The following is a 19,156-nucleotide window of genomic DNA, read 5'->3' as shown; positions in this document are numbered from 1 at the left end:
TGGCTGCTCCCTCTGGGCACTGCATTTCCCTGACTCCATCACACCACTGTTTTTTAATTTGCATACTCACATTCTGTCGTTAGCTTTATCCTCTTCTTCCAGCTGTCCTTGAGAATGCTGATAGGTCCTATTTTTCTTGTTACTCCATATATGCTCCTCGGAAGGTGTCAAGTTATCTTGCGGTTTCAAGTACCATCCATAGACTGGTGAGTCCCAAATCTGTATCCCTACCCCCAACTACACCCTTGAAATTTGGATCCATCTACCTCATTGTCTGCTGAACCTCTGCTTGGGCTGAGATTCTTGAGGTACCTTGAGTTCAGCAGGTCCAGATCTGAGCCCCTCAATTCCCCTTAATCTCTCCCTCGTTGTCGCATTATCTACCTTAATCCGTGGCACCGCCGCCCATCTGACCACCCAACCTAGAAACGTCAGCCTCTCATTTCCAATAATCACCAAATCATAACCACTCAACCTTCCTATTTCTTGACTCTATCCTTTTTCTTCAAACCCACGTCACCAGCCCTAATTCAGGCCATCACCACTTGTTATGAGGATGATTTTAACAGCTGCCTGATGGGTCTCCTGCATTCATTCTTGTCCCCTCTGGCTCTGTTATCACCCCTGCAGGCAGATACCCCAGTATCATCTTAGCATTTTCCCTCACTCCTGGCACTCTGTGCTTCCTGGGATCGGACCCCTGTGCACAGCTCCTACCTCTTCTACACACCTTCTGTGCTCTGGCCAGTATGTGCTTCTCTGAACTCTCCTTCACCTCCAAACCTTTGCATATGCTGTTCCCTGTACCTGGATCATACCAAACCCAGACTCCCACTATCATTCAGATTCACCTCCTCCAGGAAGCCTTTCCTAAACTCCACAGGCTTGCTGGTGCTTCTCTTTGCTTCTGTGCTGCTCTGGGATGATTCCAGTCACATTCAGTTACCTGCTAACTTATCTGTCTGCCTCTGAAGGCAGGGATCTTTGTGGACAGGGGTCCTGTCCTGGCAGTTCTCACCAGCATCCAGGAAGTATTGCTGAGTAAGCAAATGGGAAAACCCCACAATATGCATGCTTCAGACCCTCTCCTGTGAGTGAGACCTCAAATTTAAGGCTGTTCAAGTCTTAATCAAACCTTGGTGGAAAGGTAAAAAAAATCCTGCCTCAGGGCCTTTGCACCTGCTTATAATATATTCTTCCTCAGATATCCCTCTGGTTCATTTTCTTACTTCTGTAAGCCTCATTTATCAGAGACCTTCCCTGACCATCCTGTATAAGTAACACTCCACAGCTCTATTCTCCATTCGTTTTTTTCCCCAAAATGCTTGTCACTACCTGACCTTTCACTAATTATTGTGTAAATGTATTGCCCTTTTAAACATAAGCTCCCTACCAGCAAGGGCTCTGTTTTGATTACTTGCTGTTTCCTTGGTACCTATAAAAATGCTGGGCATTGAATTCATGATCAAAATGTCTATTGAATATTAAGCTGAATAATTAACTGATATAAAAAACAAGAAAGGGGAAAAAAGGAAAGGAAAAGACAGGGAACAGAGAGATGAAAGGATTAATTCTAATTTGCTTTCTTTTCCCTTACTCTTGCCTTTGGCCCTTGATTTTATTTTTCTTTATGTTCTGTTGTACCTGAGTCAAAGTACAGATGAATCTGCACATGGTCTAGCCAGGCACAACTGACCATGGGCTGACCGTGGACTGGGCTGGGCTTTGCACCAGGGACTCCCTACATAAAGCTCTTACATAAAGGCATGGGGATTGGGTGCACGTCTACGTATGTGGTCCCTTAACTCAAGATATGCTGCCCTGGTTTGCTGATACACACGTGTGGCTTTCCCTGGGGTCATAAGGGACCTTGGTCTCTCAAGGAAAGCCACAGCTGGAGTCCGGGGAAGCAGCTGGCATCTGTGCAGATATTTCCCATTGGCATTGGCTTCTTTTGGCCCTCTTGGCAAAAAAAGTCCAGAGACCCTTGGGCTATCTAGGTCTCCCAGGCCCAGTGATCTCTTGGTTCTGAGCATGCCTGGAAGAGCTCCCTAGAGGCCCCTTGCAAAGCCTCTCCTCCCGATAGGAGTAACAGGTCTGCTTTCTGCTGCTGCTCCATCTTCAGGATTGGGAGGGAGAAGTACGGTGAACAGAGGAGGTTCCCAGCAGGTGTCAGATACATCAGCCTCAGGACTGTGAGGCTCCAGAAGGCAGGGACTATGTCCGCCTGGTTCACTAGGGTTTCTCCCGCACCTAGCAGAGTGTCTTGCATGTAGTGGATGCTCAAATAAATGTTCTGGAAAAACTGAATGAACCCTGTGTGGGCACCAGTATTATCCACATTATACAGAAGCAGCAGCACCTGTGGTGCCTTCTGTTTCTGCCAGACACACTTGTAATCACTTCCCCCACCAGACCATAAGCTCCAGGTGGGCAGGGATTGTGTCTGACTTGTTCGTTGCTGTATCCCCAGATCTAGCACAGTGCCTGGCTCCTAATAGTTGCTCAGCAAATATCTCTTGACTGAATGAATGGGTGGATGGGTGGATAAGAATATGGATGGATAAAGCTCAGAGACATTGTTTAACTTATCTAAGGTCACACAGCAGAATCAGGGTAGGAATGGAGTCTGGTTTTTTTCATCATGGAATCATCAGCACCACAGGCAGGCCCTACATGAGACAAAGCACTCAATAAATATTCGTTGAATGAATAATGAATAAATGACTTCAAAGACTGGGCTTTTAAAGTTATTATTTTGCCATACTCTTTAAGGAGACAGGGGCCTCATATGCAGGTATGGGACAGATTGCATTTTGAGAGAAGGCAGCATTTAAAGACACAGCTGTTTTTCAATAGCAAGGATTCAATGGGACAAAATAGGGGCCGGTTGACTGAAAGGTGAGCTCCCTTTTCTGTGGCTGGAACACTCGCCTGCATCGCGTCCGCAGCCAACAGGCGGTGAGTTGGTAGCCACAGAGCCCAGGGTTTCTGGCTGCCAGTCACTGGGACATCAGGGTCAAGGATGCCGACAGAAGCAGAGGCAGCCAGACCTGTAGGAGCCCTGAAAAGAAAGCAATTATAGGGCCACTGCTAATACTGATGAGCCTTTGCGCAGAACTAACATAAGATGCTTCGTCTGGACTGACCAGTTAGGAAATGTCACCTCTCTGGGCTGATCAATTAGAAAAAGGAAACTTTCTCTTTATCTGCCCTAAAAACCAATTAGAAAAAGGTATCAGTCTCAGTGTAAAAATAGGGAAGTTACCCTCTTTGGAGCTCATTTGGACCAAGTGGGCTAATTTGAAGAAGGCAGCCTTTCCTCTGGTACTGGGCCTGGTCTCCCCTCAAAAGGGAAGTCTTGTGCATTGCCCAATCTGTTCAACCATCCTTGGTGACCTTGGGATGTTCGCAGAGAACAAGCCTCTTAGGAATACCCTGACTCGCCAGCTCCAGGCTCACTCATACTGGGTTGAACTAGCTCAGGTCAAACACAATGTTGGTACAACAACTTAGTTATACCACCTTGTTACCCTAGTCCTGGATCTAGGTGCCAGAAGCCAAGAAAGGCAATAGTTACATGGATTCACTTTTCATCCAGATTTTTAGGCAATTCAGTGCCATGAAAATAAGGGGCCATAGGAGTGCTACCAGTTCCTGGCCTTTATGGTCAGAGGAGCAGAGAAGCAGAGAGACAGGGTTTCTTGTATGTCTGTTGCATTCATCCTGGAACTAAGCATGGTGCTTGGCCTGTAGTAGCACTCAACATACATTTGTCACCATTGAATGAATCCTGAAAACAGTGTTAGAGGTGAGCCATGAATCTTCAGGAAATGCCCAAGGGACAGATCTAGAGTATGTGTGCATGTCTGGTGTGCACAGGCTTATAATGTATATATGTCTGTACATGGAAATATGCATACATGCAATGCCAGCTGTCAGTGCACCTATGTGTGCAAATACAAATGTGTGCATATGACCTGGTATGTATATGTGTGTGCAAACATATCTAGATGGTGTACGTTCTCATGTGCTGCCTGTGTATGTTGCGACTGAGCACGCACAAGCACTATTATGAGGCAGCACAGGTGTGTCTACAGCACCAGGCCCGGGAATGTCCATAGATGCAGTCGCGTCTTCGGAGCTCAGACCAAGTGGGCCCACAGATTTAAGCCCCAGAGGAAGGTTCTGGTACAGGTCCCCCTGAAAAGAGGGCCTGAACTTACCCAAGCCACTGGAAGCAGCCCTGGAGACAGTGGCCTGGATACCTATCGGGGAAAGAGAAGGATCAGCACAAGAAGGCATGGGGTTAGCAAGAAGCCATAGGGATGCCCCTTCAGTCTGCTCTTCTCCATGGAGCTGGAGTGGTCTTTTTGAAATCCAGATCTGATCACGTCACTTCCCTGCTTTGGACCCTTCAGGGGCTTCCTGCTGCCTTCAGGAGAAAGGCCTAAAACCTTAGCAGAAACTGCAAGGCCTCACGTGATCTGCACCCATGTATGAAAGTAAGCCCACACTAATCTCCTCCTCCTCCCAGCTGCTGGTCTTTCCTCAGTTCCTCTAGCAGATTGGGTGCACCCAACCACAGGCCTTTGGCCTGTGCTGGACCCTCTCTCTGGGGTCCCTTCCCACTGCCTCCCCCAGCCCTCTTAGCTAATCCTTCCTCGATTTGAATAATGTCTCCCTGACTGGCCATAACCCCTGTGTAAGCTGGGGCTGTGTCTGTTCTTACTTACCATGAAGTCTCCAACCACTTGCATGGGGCCCGGTACACAGTAGGTACAAGAACATGTTTGTGCAGTGAACAAATGAATGAAAGACTAGGAACTGGTAAAAGAAAGGCAGCACGTAGTCCACCTTGCCCCACAGAAGCCATTGCTCCAGTCCTTTAGTTCCCAAGTGCCTGGCTCTGTCATCCCTCCTCATATCCAGAGAATATTCCCCACCAGGAACATGGGGGAGGCAGCGGCGCTCACCTTTCCGTATGATGGGGCCCAAGTTCAGGACGTGGGTTTGGTCTGTGATGCTCCCACTGCGGAATCTGGGCCCAGAGCAGGGCTGCAGGGACAGGGTGACAAAGAAACCCTTCGGTGAGGGAGACTGAATGTGGTCCTGCCATGGGGAGCGGGCATCACCCCTCAGGGGAGCATCCTCCTGCCTCGGGCTGGGGCCTGAGGGTGGTGGAGGCAGGAGTTGTCAAGGGATCCATACTCCAGGGTTCGGGTCCCACCTCTACCATTTGTTAGATGCATGATCTTAGGAAACTCACCTAAGTTCTCTGAGCCTCTTCCCCCATATAGAAAAGGAGACTAGTAAAATACCTCCTTTTAGAGTTGTGAAAAATTAAAAAGTTAAATTAACATAGATAAGGTGTACACGGTGCTTTAAAATGTCAGCTTCTGTTATTAGAACACAAGTGTGCATATAAGTGGGAACATTTATCAGCCTGTCACCCTGCTCTGATCCCACCTGAGTACCCAAGAGCTTAAGTCTCCTACCTGGCCACACTCGCCCCCTCTTACTGCTCACTGTATTTCTGTACTTAAAGAGAAACACAGCAGAAATGTTCATTGATTTTCTTTTAGACTTTGAGTCGAGGGAGAGACAGGGGAGGGAGAGGGCATGGCAAACAGGCTGAAGGAGGGGAGGTGACTCACAGGTTTGCACTTCTCACTCATAGTGTCGCAGAGATACACTTCACAGTGCAGGTAGACCAGGTCGTGGTTTCCCGCAAAACGGAACATCTGGATGGAAAATCGGCCCTGAGGGGACTCCCCGTTCTCTATCACTTGGATGGTTGAGTCCCGGGTGTGTGGACATCTGGGAGGGTTATGTCACATAGTATGGTCAGTTAAGCAAATACTCTGACTGCCTGGGTTCAAATCTTGCTCTATCCCCTGTAGCTGTGGTTACCTTGGGCAACCTACTCCACCTCTCTGTGCTCTGGTTTCCCCATTTGAATGCAGGGAATAATCATTGTAACCCATATCATAAGATAGTCATGAAGATTAAATGAGTTAATTTTTCAAAATGCTTACTAACATATGGGGCACATGACTGATGCCACATAGATATGATGCTAAAGTAAAAATGTCATCTATTTCAAAGTTAGCACTTCCTGATTTTCCAGGAAATGCCATTCAGGGATTACTACCTACCATTTATTGGCTCTCGACTACATGCCTGGTGCTAATTGTAAGAACGGAATTTTTGAGTCCTGAGGCCCACTGGTCAGACTGGAGTGTGTGCGCCCATCTGTAGGCATACACCATCGCACCGAAACTCAGAGGTGTGCATTCAGGACTCAGGTGTGTGCCGGGCTGGGTCAGACCACAGGGGCCCTCTGGGCAGGCAGACTGTGTGTCCCCTCTGCTATCTCACACTATTTGCTCAACATCGATTTAGAAGGGCTGAATGCTGATTACACAGAGGAAGAACTGAGAAGGAGACTTCTCGGGGTGGTGTTTACTCTCTGCTTTGTGTGCCCCGCAATTCAGATCCAATTCCAAAAGTGCAAACTCCACTTGGCAAAATGAAAGCCTGGAGGTTAAGGGCACCTACCTCTTGCAAAGCAGAGAGAGTGGCATCCAGTGTAGCCCTCGGCAGCTGCAGGCTGTCAACCCACGCAGGGCATCCAGGTGTCGCCTCTAGCCATTCTGCCCCCCTACCTGGTGTCTTCCTTATACATCCCCTGATATCCTGCTACCTCCCCTTGACAGGTGGCCCTCGAGTCGGCTTCCACACACACCCAGCATTTCTTCCTGCTTCTTTTTCAAACCTTTCCAGACTTTCCACAATGTCCATGCTATACTTTCTTACTCAGAAAGAAAAGTTTCAAATCGCTGGATAGTAGAGGTGATTTATGCCAATTTCACACATGAGAATGTGACTCTTCAGGCACATGAGCTGACTTGTGTCTCAGAACTGAGTGAGAGCAAAGCCAGGGTGTGAACCCAATTCTCCATGGTGCTCCGATCAAGGTCAGGCCAACTTTTCCCCAATTTCAGTTCTTTTTTTGCCTTATCTAGATACCACCTTCAGGAATGTTTTCCTGTGTTTCCCAACATCCATATTATTATTATTATTTAATTACCATTTTTCTTTAAATCTCACATTGTTACTGAAATGCATCTAATTTTTAGAAGCATCTGCAGATCATGACTACAAATAGCAAGGCAGTATCACTTGCCATAAATTAAACATGACCATGCAATTAAATACAAAGAAAACAGTGCTACTAAATTTTAGTTAAACATTGTTGACTGCAAAAAGCCCTAAAACAGACTTCTGCTTTCATTTTGTTGAAAAGGGAGACTGGCCCATAACAGAGAAGTGTGACTGTCAGATAAGCACCGACTGAGACTTTCCCCTGGGTGTAACCAGGCAGATTCTAAGGGACTTGGAACAGGAATAGGTACCATCTCTCAGGGATGCTGTCTCTAACGGTGCTATTAAAATTGAAAATGCCCCTCCCTCCCCTTTCCATGCTTCTGGTTTTTCTGTAGCCCCTTTACTACTGACATGCTATCGATTTCACTTTTTTATATTTGTTGGTCTCCCCCTTACAGTATCAGCCGGATGAGGGCAGAGGCTGGCACCTAGGAAGCTTCCAAAAATATCTGTTCGATTTATGAATGAAAATGGGAATTACTCTCTCATGGTGTAGTCACAGCTCCTAAGTTCTCTTGAGTGCAAAGCAGTTCACCTGTATCCTTCCTGGATCAAAAGGCCTTTAGCTAACTATGCCTCCTCCTCATTCCTCCCGGCCAAGTGTCAGCCTGCCTCCTGTCTTGGGCATGCCTTTTGATCAGGTTTCTTAACCTTTTCTGAGTCCTGGACTCCCGCTCCACCCTTTCCTTTGGGGAAGCCCATGCATCCCTCCTCAAAAATAATATTTTAAATGCATAAAATAAAGTACATAAGGTTATGAAGGAAACCAGTTAAACTGAAGTATAGTTCCCAAAATATTAAAACATTTGATACATGTATTGTGTGTATATATATATATATATATATATATCTCTGCCATATAAATATTGATTTATGCATCACATACAAAACATATTTGTAAGTATATGTATTTGCTAATCAATAATAATAACTAGTAGAAATTCTAATACTACAGTGATTGAAAAGTATTGATGTGTGTAAATGTTTTCACAAGTCCAGCTAATCCTGTGGTTTGTTGCCTGTGTTCATAATGGATGGCAATGCTAACTTTCACCTAGAAGTTAATAATATAAAGATACACTTTTCCCCATCCAAGTCCAAAGACCCCCCCTCCCCAACAATCCCATCCACGGGTCTTACCGATCCTGGATGATGAAGTACTTCAAGGGGTCTGTGGCATTGCCACTGGGCGTGGCGTAACAATTAGTCATCAGCAGTACAAACTGGGACAGATCACCCCCATCTATCACGGTGCCCACGTAGAGAAAGGCCTCAGTGGACAGGGTCACCGAGGATCCTTGGTAGGGCTGCGTGTAGGCGGGGTTCTGGAAGAGCGCCATCCGCACAGTGAACATGCCTGTCCCGCCCACACTGATGTTCAGGACACTGCAGTGAGGGAAAGGCTGGTATGAGACCCAGAGCTGGAAACAGTGACAGATGGGCCACCCTTGCTGGTGGCATTCCTGGGCAGTTATCTGCATTTTTGTCAGCAGTAGGACTGGAATTCACGGACTGTTGCTTTGCAAACTGCAGTGAGCCCCCATGGGGTCACCTTGGGATCTTGTTGGAATGCAGGTTCTGCTTCTGTGGGTTTGGGGTGGGGCTCAAGGTTGCGCATTTCTAACAAGCTCCCAGGTGATGTGCGGCTGCTGATCCACAGACCACATTTTCTGTAATGTGTCCACCCCGTCACTTGGTGGCCCTTGCCTTCAAGAAGTACAGCAAACAGATTCTCAAGGGAATCACCTAGGTTCCGTCTTTGGTCTCAACCTGGGACAGTTCAGAGGATGGGCCATGAATGCTCCAGGCCTACACCAGAGTTCTGACTCCAGCTCAGCAGAAGACCGGGGCTTTTAAGATGGGTTGTGTTTAACTGTATTGAAAATAGCCACGATGATGTAGATGTCACAGAGTAATCAAATAAAGGACAGATGGATGCCACAGGAAATAAGGGGCCTGAGAAATACTCAGTAATGTGGAAGTCCTTTTTACAGACGACACTTGGGTTATTGGTTTGGACTCAGAGTTGGACTGTGTCATTTGCACACAGATGTGTTGTTCCCCAGAGTCTACCAGGCCTGGGGCATGACCACACTGCTCCAGGGCACTGCTGGGCCATGGGATGCTCCAGCTAAAGGCAGGCAGTGAGCAGCCTTCTTCCCCCAGATCAGCCACGCACCTTCATCAGTGCCTATTGCCCTCCCCGAGTCTGGTTGGCCCAGAGAACATGTAACCATGGGCGAGCTTCAGTGTGAAGGTCGTGGCAGAGTTGGGGCTCTGAGCCTGATGGCCTAGGTTTGAATCCCAGCTCCGCCACTTACTAGATTTTGCAAACGAGTTACTCAGCCTTCTCTGAGTCTCCATTGCCTCATCTGTATAATGGGAATTAAACAATAATTACCCACCCTTCCTAGGGTGCTCTACGATTTCAATGAGACGTTCCAAGTAGAGTACTTAGCACAATGCCTAATGTCTGCTTTTGATAAATGCTTGGAATGATTGCAACTATAATTTTTTCCAACATCAGCATCATTGATCTGTGATTCATCCTATTCAAAGACTTTCCATTTTATTCAGCAACAGGCTCTTTTTAATTTTTTTAAAATAATAAACCTTCATGTGGTTCCCAGTATGGGTAAAACTTCCTGGTTCACCCCACAGGAATCTCCAAGGCACCTCCTTAAAGACCCTCAAACTCCAAGGAGCATAATTGGTAAACCTCTCTTCAATCAAACTCCTATTTATAGTGAAGGAAAGACACTGAGGTCAAAATATGGGATATGACAGCCCAAAACCCCACAGCAGATCTGCACTGAGAGCCTTCCCGCCTTCCCTCCAGTCCAATGACCTTGCCCTCTGATAAGCCAGAGACCCTAAAATTTGGTTCACATCTGCAGAGCGCTGTTGTGCTTCTAGAAGGGCCATCCAAGTATTGCTGAACCCATTTCACAGATGAGAAAGCTGACACCCAGAGTGGGGCTGTCACTTCCCAAAGCCATCTGGTTATTAGGTGACAGAGGCTGGATTTTACTCTGGGCTCCATACTTCCCGGCTGAGCTCCTCCACTGGGCTACACTGTTCCAGTCGTCCACCCAGCTCCTTGGTGGGTGGAGCTGGCCTGGGGCCCTGGGGACCCTCTCTGGCCGCACCTGACCATTGGCTGCAAGGAGGTCTTCAGACTGACTTTCATGTCCAGTGGGTAGGAGCAGGCAAAGTTGATTTTGATGTTGAGGTCACGGATGATGATCGCATCTGCCAGGTAGAGGGTGTTGCTGTACGTGGCATGAGTTTCATTCCTCTGTGTAGGGAGGGTGGGAGAAAGAGGCATGAGAATCTGAGTAGGACTCAAAACCAAAGAAGTTTCCTCCCGCCACCCACCCGTGAGTTGCCCTCCCAGTTTCCATAATCCATAGTTCCAACAGTGTCCATTTATGAGCATGTATCACGTGCCAGGCCCTGAGCTAACGCTCCTCCTGCACCGTTGTGTTGTTTGCCTTTTCAATGACCCTAAGTTCAGGGCTGCCACCTCCTGCCTTAGGGCAAGGAGATGGAGGCTCATAGAAACTGAGCAGCCCCGAGTTACATCCACTGGACACAGGATCTGTAAGCCTGGGCTCTTTTCTCCAGGCCGTGCTTCTCTCTCAAACACTAAAAAGACTAAAAACCATGTGTAGACTCCCCACTCATGGCAGAATTCCAAACACCATGCTTAGCAAAGGACGATTAATTAATTTATTTCTTCCTTTCTTTGGCTTCTTTCGTTTTCTTTCTGGGGGGGTTGGGGGGAACGAAGTAGACGGGAAGAGGAGTCACACACATTAGCCCCTGAGTCCCTTTTGAGGCCTTTGTAGGCAAGGTCTTGGTTTTCCCAGCACCAATGAAGCAGACCCTGTCTTCCAGGGCCAGGACCACCAGAGACAAACAGGCCTCCTCCTGAACCCCGCACTGATACTTGGTGGCTTAGGACCACCACTGCCCTCTGTCTGGGCCCTACTTTTTCCATCTGTAGGATGGGGATCCATCACCATGGATGGCCCTCTTATCTGAAGCTTATATCTACTAAGCTGTCACTATGGGCCAGCCACTGTCTTATCATGTCACATGTTAGCTCATTTAACCCTGTGAACAACCCTATGAAGTAGGTACTGTTATTACTCCACTTTATAGTTGGGAAAACTGAGGCACAGCCAGGTTAAAAAACACACCCAAGCTCATACAAGTGGGAAGTGGTAGAGCCGGGCTTGAACCAGGCAGTGCTCTGACCCTGCCCCACACTGGCCGGGACATACTGTCAGCACCGTCCCACAGGGGCCATCCCTGGCTGGGGTCACCACAGACATCCAGTCCCGGTCGCCCCTCTCCATGAAGCCTGAGCACTGGCTGTCACGCAGGTACATGAAGACCTTCTCAAAGCCCAGGCTGCTCAGCTGGCACTTGCCCAGGGACACCTTGATGTCACTAGCCCCACACTCCAGCCTGTGCTCCAGTAGGGAAAGATCTGGAATGGACAGAGAAGGCAGAATTGGAGGCCCGTGACCACCGCTCGGGACCAGCACAGCCCCAGGGCCCAGGCCCCGCCAGCCAGGCTGGCTCTCAGTGGAGCCTTGGGTGATCTCACTGTGTCTCCACAGCAGAGTGACAGAGACCCAAGATTGGACTCCAAACAACCAACCACCAGCCCCGTGTTACCCCACGGGTGGGCTGTATACAAAAAACAGTATCATTTTGGGGTTGTTCAGTGGTTCCACATCAGATAACATTGAATCCCAGTAAAACTAAACGAAACAGAAAAGCAAGTTAATATGTTAACTGCAATTTCTTTCCATTCTTTCTGCATCAAAGAGGCAGTCCTCACTAGCTGTTTATGTGGTATCTTTCCTAATTTCTTTTTTAAAACAATGGAACACAGACCTCAGGCCAAGTATTTCGGGCACACAACAACATACAGTTGAATTTTTTTTAACTTTTCAAAACTGAAGTATGACCTAGCTACTGGAATTTCATTACGTTCTTTCATTGTATTCATTCTTAGTCTTACCTTCTGAGATAATACGTTCTTTCATTGTATTCATTCTTAGTGTTACCTTCTATCTGAGATATTACTTGCCACAGACAGACACAGTAGTGACCATCAGTGCCCTAAGCTTAAGTAGAAGGATTCAATCAAACTGAAGAAAAACAAGTTAATACTAAAAATCACAGTGTAAGTAGTGCTTAGATAAAGCAAAACTGTAAAACTGGTACTTGGATAAGACTAAAATCATGGCTGATGTTTGGGAAATACTACCCTGCTTCATTCATTGTACCTATGGGGAAATTGAGGCTTAGAGGTGGCCAGACCTGCTCAGGGTTCTCAGCTGGTCAGTGGAGGGCCTGGCCCAAGAAACCACAGACTGATGACCTCCTGTGTTCTTGTGCTGCAGGTTTATGGCTCAGGTAGCCTTTGGCCAACAGGGGGCAGCCACCTGTGCATCCACTGTGGTGTGGGAGCCTCAGAAAGAAGGCTGCAGTGAGAGGGCCCCCAAGCTTTGGGAGCTTTGAGATCACCTAAAGGGAGACTCTGGGAGTTCAGAGAGCTTCTTGCTCGTTTTAATGGGTATTCCTCAATGGACTTTTCACTCAGATTGGATGATAATGCATCCCCTGGGTCATCCCCACATGCCCCAAGTCACACGCAGGAATGTGTCCCTTGCCCAGTCACTGACATTTCCCAGCTCCTCGCCTCCTCCCCACTGGCCTCACCAGTGACGTTGAAGTCCTGTTTGCACTGGCAGCGCCATCTGCCGCTATCCGATTTGCAGTCCTCATCTATGCTGCACTCCTCACACGTCCCCAACACTGAGCTGGGGTCTGCACAATCACAGACACAGATAGTCAACAAGGATGCCCCCAGCCCCCATGGTGCCCATCCAGGCCTGGAGGGGGTTGAGGGGAGACACTGCTCACCTGTGCAGTATGCCAGATGGCACACGGGGGGCGCTGTCAGGTTGTAGACGTAGTAGCCGCCGTCACAGGCCTTCACTTGTATGGGCACGTCCCACAGGCAGCAGTGGCCGCTCCAGTGCGCACAGGCTGTGCGGGTCACGATGGCCTCATCACTGGATGGGTGCGTGCCATTGAGCCACATGGGCGCGGCCGTATTGCAGCGCAGGGCAGGCACACAAGTATCAGCCAGGCGCACGCCGCCTGGCCCCACGAAGCGGTACCAGCCACTCAGTTTGGAGTCACAGGCATAGCCCGCCCCATAGCTGGCACTGCGCCAGTACTCATCCAGGATGCTGTGCGTCCAGCACGGATCTGCACACACGAGCGTGTCACCCTCGGGCACGCAGTCCAGCCCCGGCCTGCAAGAGCCTGGGGAACACTCGCAGTGCCACCCGTCCCCCCAGTAGCCCTCGGGACACACACATGAGTAGTTGCTCTGGCTGTTGACACAGGTGGCCAGGGTGTGACAGTGGCTGAGTCCTGGTTCCACGCACTCATCCACGTCAGTGCAGCTGAGCCCGGGGTTAAGGTGGAAGCCCTCAGGGCAGACGCACGTGTAGGAGCCCAGCGTATTCACGCAGCTGCTGTCCCCTGGGCAGTTGTGTGCCCCCAAAATGGCACATTCATCTAGGTCCATGCACACTAGGCCATTGCCAGTGAAACCCTCCTGACAGGAGCATGTGGTGGCAGCCCCATCCTCCTTGCAGGTGGCGTTGCTGTGGCATTCAGAGCAGCTTCCTGCAGACAGAAAGGCTCAGCCTCACAGGGCGCAGCTGGGCCTATGGCCAGCCAGAGACTCCTCCCGCATCCCTTAGGGTATCCATGTTCTTTAAGACTTATCCCTAGCCAACCGCCCCCCAAACAAACAAAACTTCCCTGATGTCTATACTTCCACCCTTCATTCTGTGTTAAGCCTCGACTTCCACCTGTGCCTTCTTGTAAAATACCCACATTTCCACATGCAGAAGAATAAGGAAGTTCTTGACACTTTGGTTGGGTTTATGTGACCCTGTCACCCTATGCCCACCTTTGCACATTTTAGGCCATTTTCTCAGATCTGTTTCCCTGCCTCCTCTCTGAAGACCCTACCTGGCAGTGGCAGTCCCACTCTGTGTCTTCCTCCATGACAGCACTCGCAGTGACGATAAGGAGCTATCCCTTATTAAGCACTTAACTTTATGTGCCAGATGCTGGAATGCACACTTTTCATTCCTTATCTCATTGAATCCTGCCCACTTTTGTCTTTATCCTTCTCTGAAAGATGAGGAAACTGAGGCTCAGAAGGGCTAAGCTCCTTGTTCTATTGGTAGGCAGCAGAGCCAAGACACAGGCCCAGGTGGCCAGACTACAGAGTGTGTGTCCTTAACCACAACCCCGCTGTGGTGTTTTCTGCACAACAAAGTACTTCAGTTCTGTAGGTGCCCAGCACCCTTCTCCTGAAAGCCTCTGAGGGCAGCATACAGCCCCAGGGAATGACCTCCCAGCTGTGAAAGGGGGGTGGGGTGTCTGGAAGCCACCTGGGTATGCTCAGATCTCCAGTGTGGTCGAGTATGTTCCTGGCCTTTCAGTAAAGCACCAGGGGCCTCAGTGTGTTCTAGACTCTTGCCGCTCAGTGTCTGACCCAAGCGCCACACCATCAGCAGCACTTGTGAGCTGCTCAGAAATACAGTCTCAGGCTCCACTCCAGCCTTACCGAAAGAACCTGCATTTTAGCAAAACGCCCAAGAGGGCCCTGTGTACATTATAGTATAAGAAATGGATTTGGAATAAATCATGCAAATCCTGAGCATGGTAGGAGAGGTTATCAAGGCCTCCCCTACTAAGGGCAGCATTGTGCATGCATGTGCATGCATACACACACACCCCACAGACACACACACACACACACACACACAGCTTACTTGCTTCTGAGGTGTCAGTGGCTACAGCTATGACAACCCAAGAAGTCACCACCACTTCTATCCGCAAAGAGGTGGGAGAGAACAGCCACCTCATCCTTTCTGCTCTTCACAGCTACTTCTGGTCTGGGGAAGACCTGCCCAAAGGCAAGGACAGGTGGCCCCTTGGGATTTCCTCCCTGTACCTGATGTCTGAGCTCCTGTGAACAGAGATGGAAGTGATAAACGCTCGCTCCAGCTCCCCTCCCCACAGTTGGGAGGGGTGCTCTGGTTGTGCACTGCATAACTCCAGGAGATGCCATTTACCTACAAACAGTGTGTGGTGCTTTGGCCCTTGCTTTGGTGGGGTTTCCCCCCAACGGCCCCACCCTTTCTCCCACCCACATCCAGTCTCGGACCCCTAGTCTCAGCACAGTGAAAGAACTGAGTCTCTCATTTGAAGCAGGAAGCAGCAAGATGGGATAGTGTTCTGGACTCACCGTCTTATTGGAAGTCGCCAACTCCTGATGCCCTGCTAGGAAACTTTCAACTTGCCCAGATTCATTTATTCACTTTACATCATTTATTGAGTAGCTACTATGTGCCAAACAGGGAGCACCTCACCAAGGAAATCAGTTAATGTGACAGATAAGACCCTGACTTCATGCAACTCACTTATGGTAAAGAAATAGCTTGAGATAAGTAACTGGAGAGGTGATTTACCTTCACAATGCACTTTAATGTTTCCAGAGTGGTCGCTTATTATTCTGCCCAGCTGGGTGTAATAATCCTAGATGGGTGCTACTGTTACCCCAATGAGTCCCTGTTTTTCCAGTCACTAACAGTGTGACATTGGCAAGTTATTTCAATTTGCTAAGACTCAGTTTCCTCATCTATAAAACAGGGATCATTCCTTTCACAGATTGAGTGCCTGTGGTGTGCCAGGCTCCTTTAAAGTCCCTGGGACCAAAGAACTTGTGGAGGAGTGTTTTTCAAGCCTCTGCGACCATGATCTGCTCTAAGGAGAATATTTTATGCCCTGACCCAGTGCGGTGGCTTGTGGGTGTGCATGCTTTCACATGTAAGCACATCCACATGAGAAATAAAACTTCTATAAAATCCTTATCATTACTGTGTGCCTTGCTCACTGACACTCTGTTAAATTAAAAAAGAAAACTGGATATAATCCACAAATGATTTCATGATCCACGAATGGGTTGTGACCTGTAGTTTGGAAAACAGTATAGTGGTTAATAACCAAACTGCACATTGTCATGGAGATTAACTAAAATGAGAAGCAAAGCAAGTTTCTGGAGCTCTTGTTCACAGCTATATGCCCAGTGCCTGGTAGAGTAGGCACCTAACTAGTATTTGTTGAATTAGTGAAAACACAATAATCATTGGTTTTAGGAAAAGACAGGCTCAGAGAGAGGGAGATTGACCTACCAAAAACAGTCTCCAGAGTAATGACTCAATCCAGGTCTGACTCAAGTGTCCAATCTCTTAATTCCCTCTCCAAATGCCCTAAAACAGAAGGGGAATTAGCAGACTAGATGGGGGAGAAGTAGCTAGGAGAGGAGAGCACTGCAGAGAGCCTTACCTGAAGCCAGAAAGGTAGAATTAATCTGTTTACAAGTGTGTACCCCCCTGTATATATATACCCACCCCTGACTGCCAGTCTCTCTTCCCATGATTCTCTGGTTCTGTTTTTTGAGATTGTTTTTTGGGGGGTGGGACATTTTCCCCTCTTGGCACAGTGTTTTTCCTTTCTGGGCTGTGAGGTTGTTATTCTTTTTCTTAATAGAGACCCCAAGTAATTGACATTTGGGGTCACACTTGTGTTTGCAAATACAAGACCTCTGTTTTGTACCTTTGGGCATAAAGAGATTCCTTAGTTAGACATTAACTGGGAAATCAGTGCCAAGGTACTGGGCTTTTTCTTGGTCACTGGAAAGGACAAGGTGGACCTAGGGAGCCAGACAGAGGCCAGTATCTGAAGACAGGCTGCACTAGGAGAAAAGGGGTGTTCATTGCCCCCACTGGGGCCTGTATCTGTGGTTGCTTGGGTTCCCTGTGGCAAGGGCACCTTTCTCAAGCCCACACTATCCTCACAGCTTGGCCAGCTCTGCTGGGATCCAGACATGAGCAGGAGAGGAGCTAAGAATGGTTGAAAGTCAGACATCACCAGGCCAGACTCACTTTATGAAACAAGAAATCTGCGTTCCTGTGAAGGGAGGTCCGTTGGAAGATGGGTAACTTCATGAGTGAATAGACTGACTTTGGAATTAGTTGATCTGAATCCTGATCAGCCATTTAGTGTGTCCCTGTAGACTCATTTCTTAATCTTCCCGAGGTCATTTTCTTCATCGATAAAATGTGAAAACCCATCTCCCGGCATTGTTATGGTGGTTAAAGGAGGTGATGCAGGTGAAGACATGCAGGAATGATTCTGTCCATGGAAGTTACTGCCAGAGCTGCTTCACTGATGTACAGCCACAGGGTAGAAAATGACAGAGCCTGGGTTCAACCCCATGTCTCCTGACCCAGTCCCATGTAGATGCCAATCCAGTCTAAGAGTCAATCACACTGAGAAAAATCAGATGTGTGTGGACGTGGGCTGAGCAGGAAATATAACAGTGACCTACTGCCTTCACATTTTTAGGACCTTTCTCATTCTGTCCTGTTTAATGGTGAGGTAACCACTGGAACCTGGTGCAATCATTTCCTCAAGATAATTTTTTAGGCGGGAAATTTCAAGGTCAGGTGGCAAAATTTAAGAATTTTGATACCTCCCTAAATAGTATCCCAGAGAGATTTTTTAAAAATTTGTTTATAATCCCACCATAGACCTAACCCTGAGCATTGCTTTCTCTCATCTTCTTCAAAAAGATAAACAATATCCCGTTGTTGTTTAATTTTGCAATTCTTTGATGAAAAGGACATTATTATCTTCATTTGTTTATTATTTATTCTTCTGAACTGGCTGTGTCCTTTGCTTTTTTTTTTCCTTCCCTAAAAGAATATGTCTTTTTTTTTTCCTACTGCTTAAGAAGAAAATGAAAGTTTTTAATACTCTTTTCCTCATCCCGGATGATGAATATCTTTTCAGGTGGTGCACATGAGGCCCTGACTAAAGCCAAGCCTGTGTGCTTTAAATGGCTTAAAGATGGAGGCTCCAGTGGCTCCCGGACTTGTCTGGGCAAAGGGTCGGGGCAGGAAAACCGGGACTTTGGGCTGGAGGCTATTCATAAGTCTAATAACCACATTTTTCTACTTTCTGTATTTGATGCTTTTCTATCTTGGGGCTTTGCTGGCCCTGGATCAGGACTGCTTCCTAGAGACAGCAAACAGCTGGCCTGAGAACATGACTCTGGGGGGCAAACCACCCGAGCAGAGCTCACCCCAAGCCCTGCTTTGTGGGGCTCTCATTCCAGGGCCACTATTCACCTGCCCTACTCACTCCAGGGCCAGATACTGGGCCTCGAGGGACAATTCCTGTCCCAGAGCTTCCTGAAGTCATTCAAAGTCGTCGACCCTAAGCCTGCTTACCTTGCCTCACCTGTTCCTTTCCACGGAAACCACGAGAAGCGCTCTTGCCCACATCCCGGTCTTGTTCTGCCTCCAGACCTACCCTGGTGCGTCCATGTATGCCCTCCACCCCGAGGCGCGGTGTGCCCCTCCTCTGGGATCTGTGTGCATAAGAAACTGATTTTTCAGTGGCACTCATTTCCCAGTCTGTTGGCCTTGCCATCAATCAGTCAGCATCAGCTTTATTCAATACAACTGGGTCATCCTACATTCTCTCTCTAGTTGGCTGGTTCCCCACTCGATCTTCAAACTCCTTAGCCTCTCCCCAGCCCCGCACACTTCATGATGGCATGGCATACTGGAGCCAGGAAGCAGTGCGTCCCTCATCTTGTCTGCCTGCCTGCCCCTGGACTCGTCCACATAACCTCTCCTGTTCGGCTGGAGGCTGTGTCCTTCTGACTATGCTCTGATAACCTTTCTTGCTCACCTCCACTTATCCTTTCCTCCTGTACCTTTTGTCATAGCTGTTGGAGTATTCTCAACTGCCTCTACCTCCCAGCCACCCTCCTGTTTGCCACCTCTTCAGAGCCAAACTT

At 48.3% G+C, this 19,156-nt stretch overlaps 1 protein-coding gene and 1 long non-coding RNA gene across 4 annotated transcripts in view; one reads left to right on the top strand and one right to left on the bottom strand.

Annotated features, from left to right (window-relative positions):
• Nucleotides 1-19,156, top strand: part of LOC140844087 (uncharacterized) — a 36,336-nt gene that overhangs the window by 10,324 nt on the left and 6,856 nt on the right. The gene's annotated exons all lie outside the window — the stretch shown is intronic.
• Nucleotides 2,657-16,699, bottom strand: UMOD (uromodulin). 3 transcript variants are annotated; one of them, XR_012122292.1, is made up of 12 exons: nucleotides 16,479-16,556; nucleotides 15,057-15,253; nucleotides 13,117-13,893; nucleotides 12,913-13,020; nucleotides 11,460-11,668; nucleotides 10,320-10,468; nucleotides 8,311-8,556; nucleotides 5,658-5,820; nucleotides 4,977-5,058; nucleotides 4,227-4,268; nucleotides 2,935-3,064; nucleotides 2,657-2,672 (listed from the first exon to the last, which is right to left on the bottom strand). XR_012122292.1 is itself a non-coding variant. In XM_073215491.1 (12 exons), the coding sequence occupies exons 3-12, from the start codon at nucleotides 15,148-15,150 to the stop codon at nucleotides 3,003-3,005; spliced, it is 1,932 nt and encodes a 643-aa protein (XP_073071592.1). In that variant the 5' UTR covers nucleotides 15,151-15,253; nucleotides 16,479-16,556; nucleotides 16,633-16,699; the 3' UTR covers nucleotides 2,738-3,002. The 3 variants fall into 3 exon arrangements, 2 of the variants coding, with proteins under 2 accessions (XP_073071592.1, XP_073071593.1); XM_073215491.1 differs by lacking the exon at nucleotides 2,657-2,672 and adding an exon at nucleotides 16,633-16,699 and having other exon boundaries at nucleotides 2,738-3,064; XM_073215492.1 differs by lacking the exons at nucleotides 2,657-2,672; nucleotides 15,057-15,253 and adding an exon at nucleotides 16,633-16,653 and having other exon boundaries at nucleotides 2,738-3,064.

The sequence above is a fragment of the Manis javanica genome, chromosome 10 (genome assembly GCF_040802235.1).
Source record: "Manis javanica isolate MJ-LG chromosome 10, MJ_LKY, whole genome shotgun sequence".
In the NCBI taxonomy this organism is placed as follows: domain Eukaryota; kingdom Metazoa; phylum Chordata; class Mammalia; order Pholidota; family Manidae; genus Manis; species Manis javanica.
This window is presented reverse-complemented; position numbering and strand designations above follow the sequence as displayed.

Bases quoted from the DNA above. Each gene is read 5' to 3' on its own strand.
- UMOD (XM_073215491.1), bottom strand. From the start codon at position 15,150: ATGAGGTGGCTGTTCTCTCCCACCTCTTTGCGGATAGAAGTGGTGGTG. The intron at 13,894-15,056 runs GTAAGCTGTGTG...TTCTGTCTGCAG, and splicing joins CACTGACACCTCAGAAGCAA to GAAGCTGCTCTGAATGCCAC. The intron at 5,059-5,657 runs GTGAGTCACCTC...CTGTCCCTGCAG, and splicing joins TGAGTGAGAAGTGCAAACCT to CCCTGCTCTGGGCCCAGATT.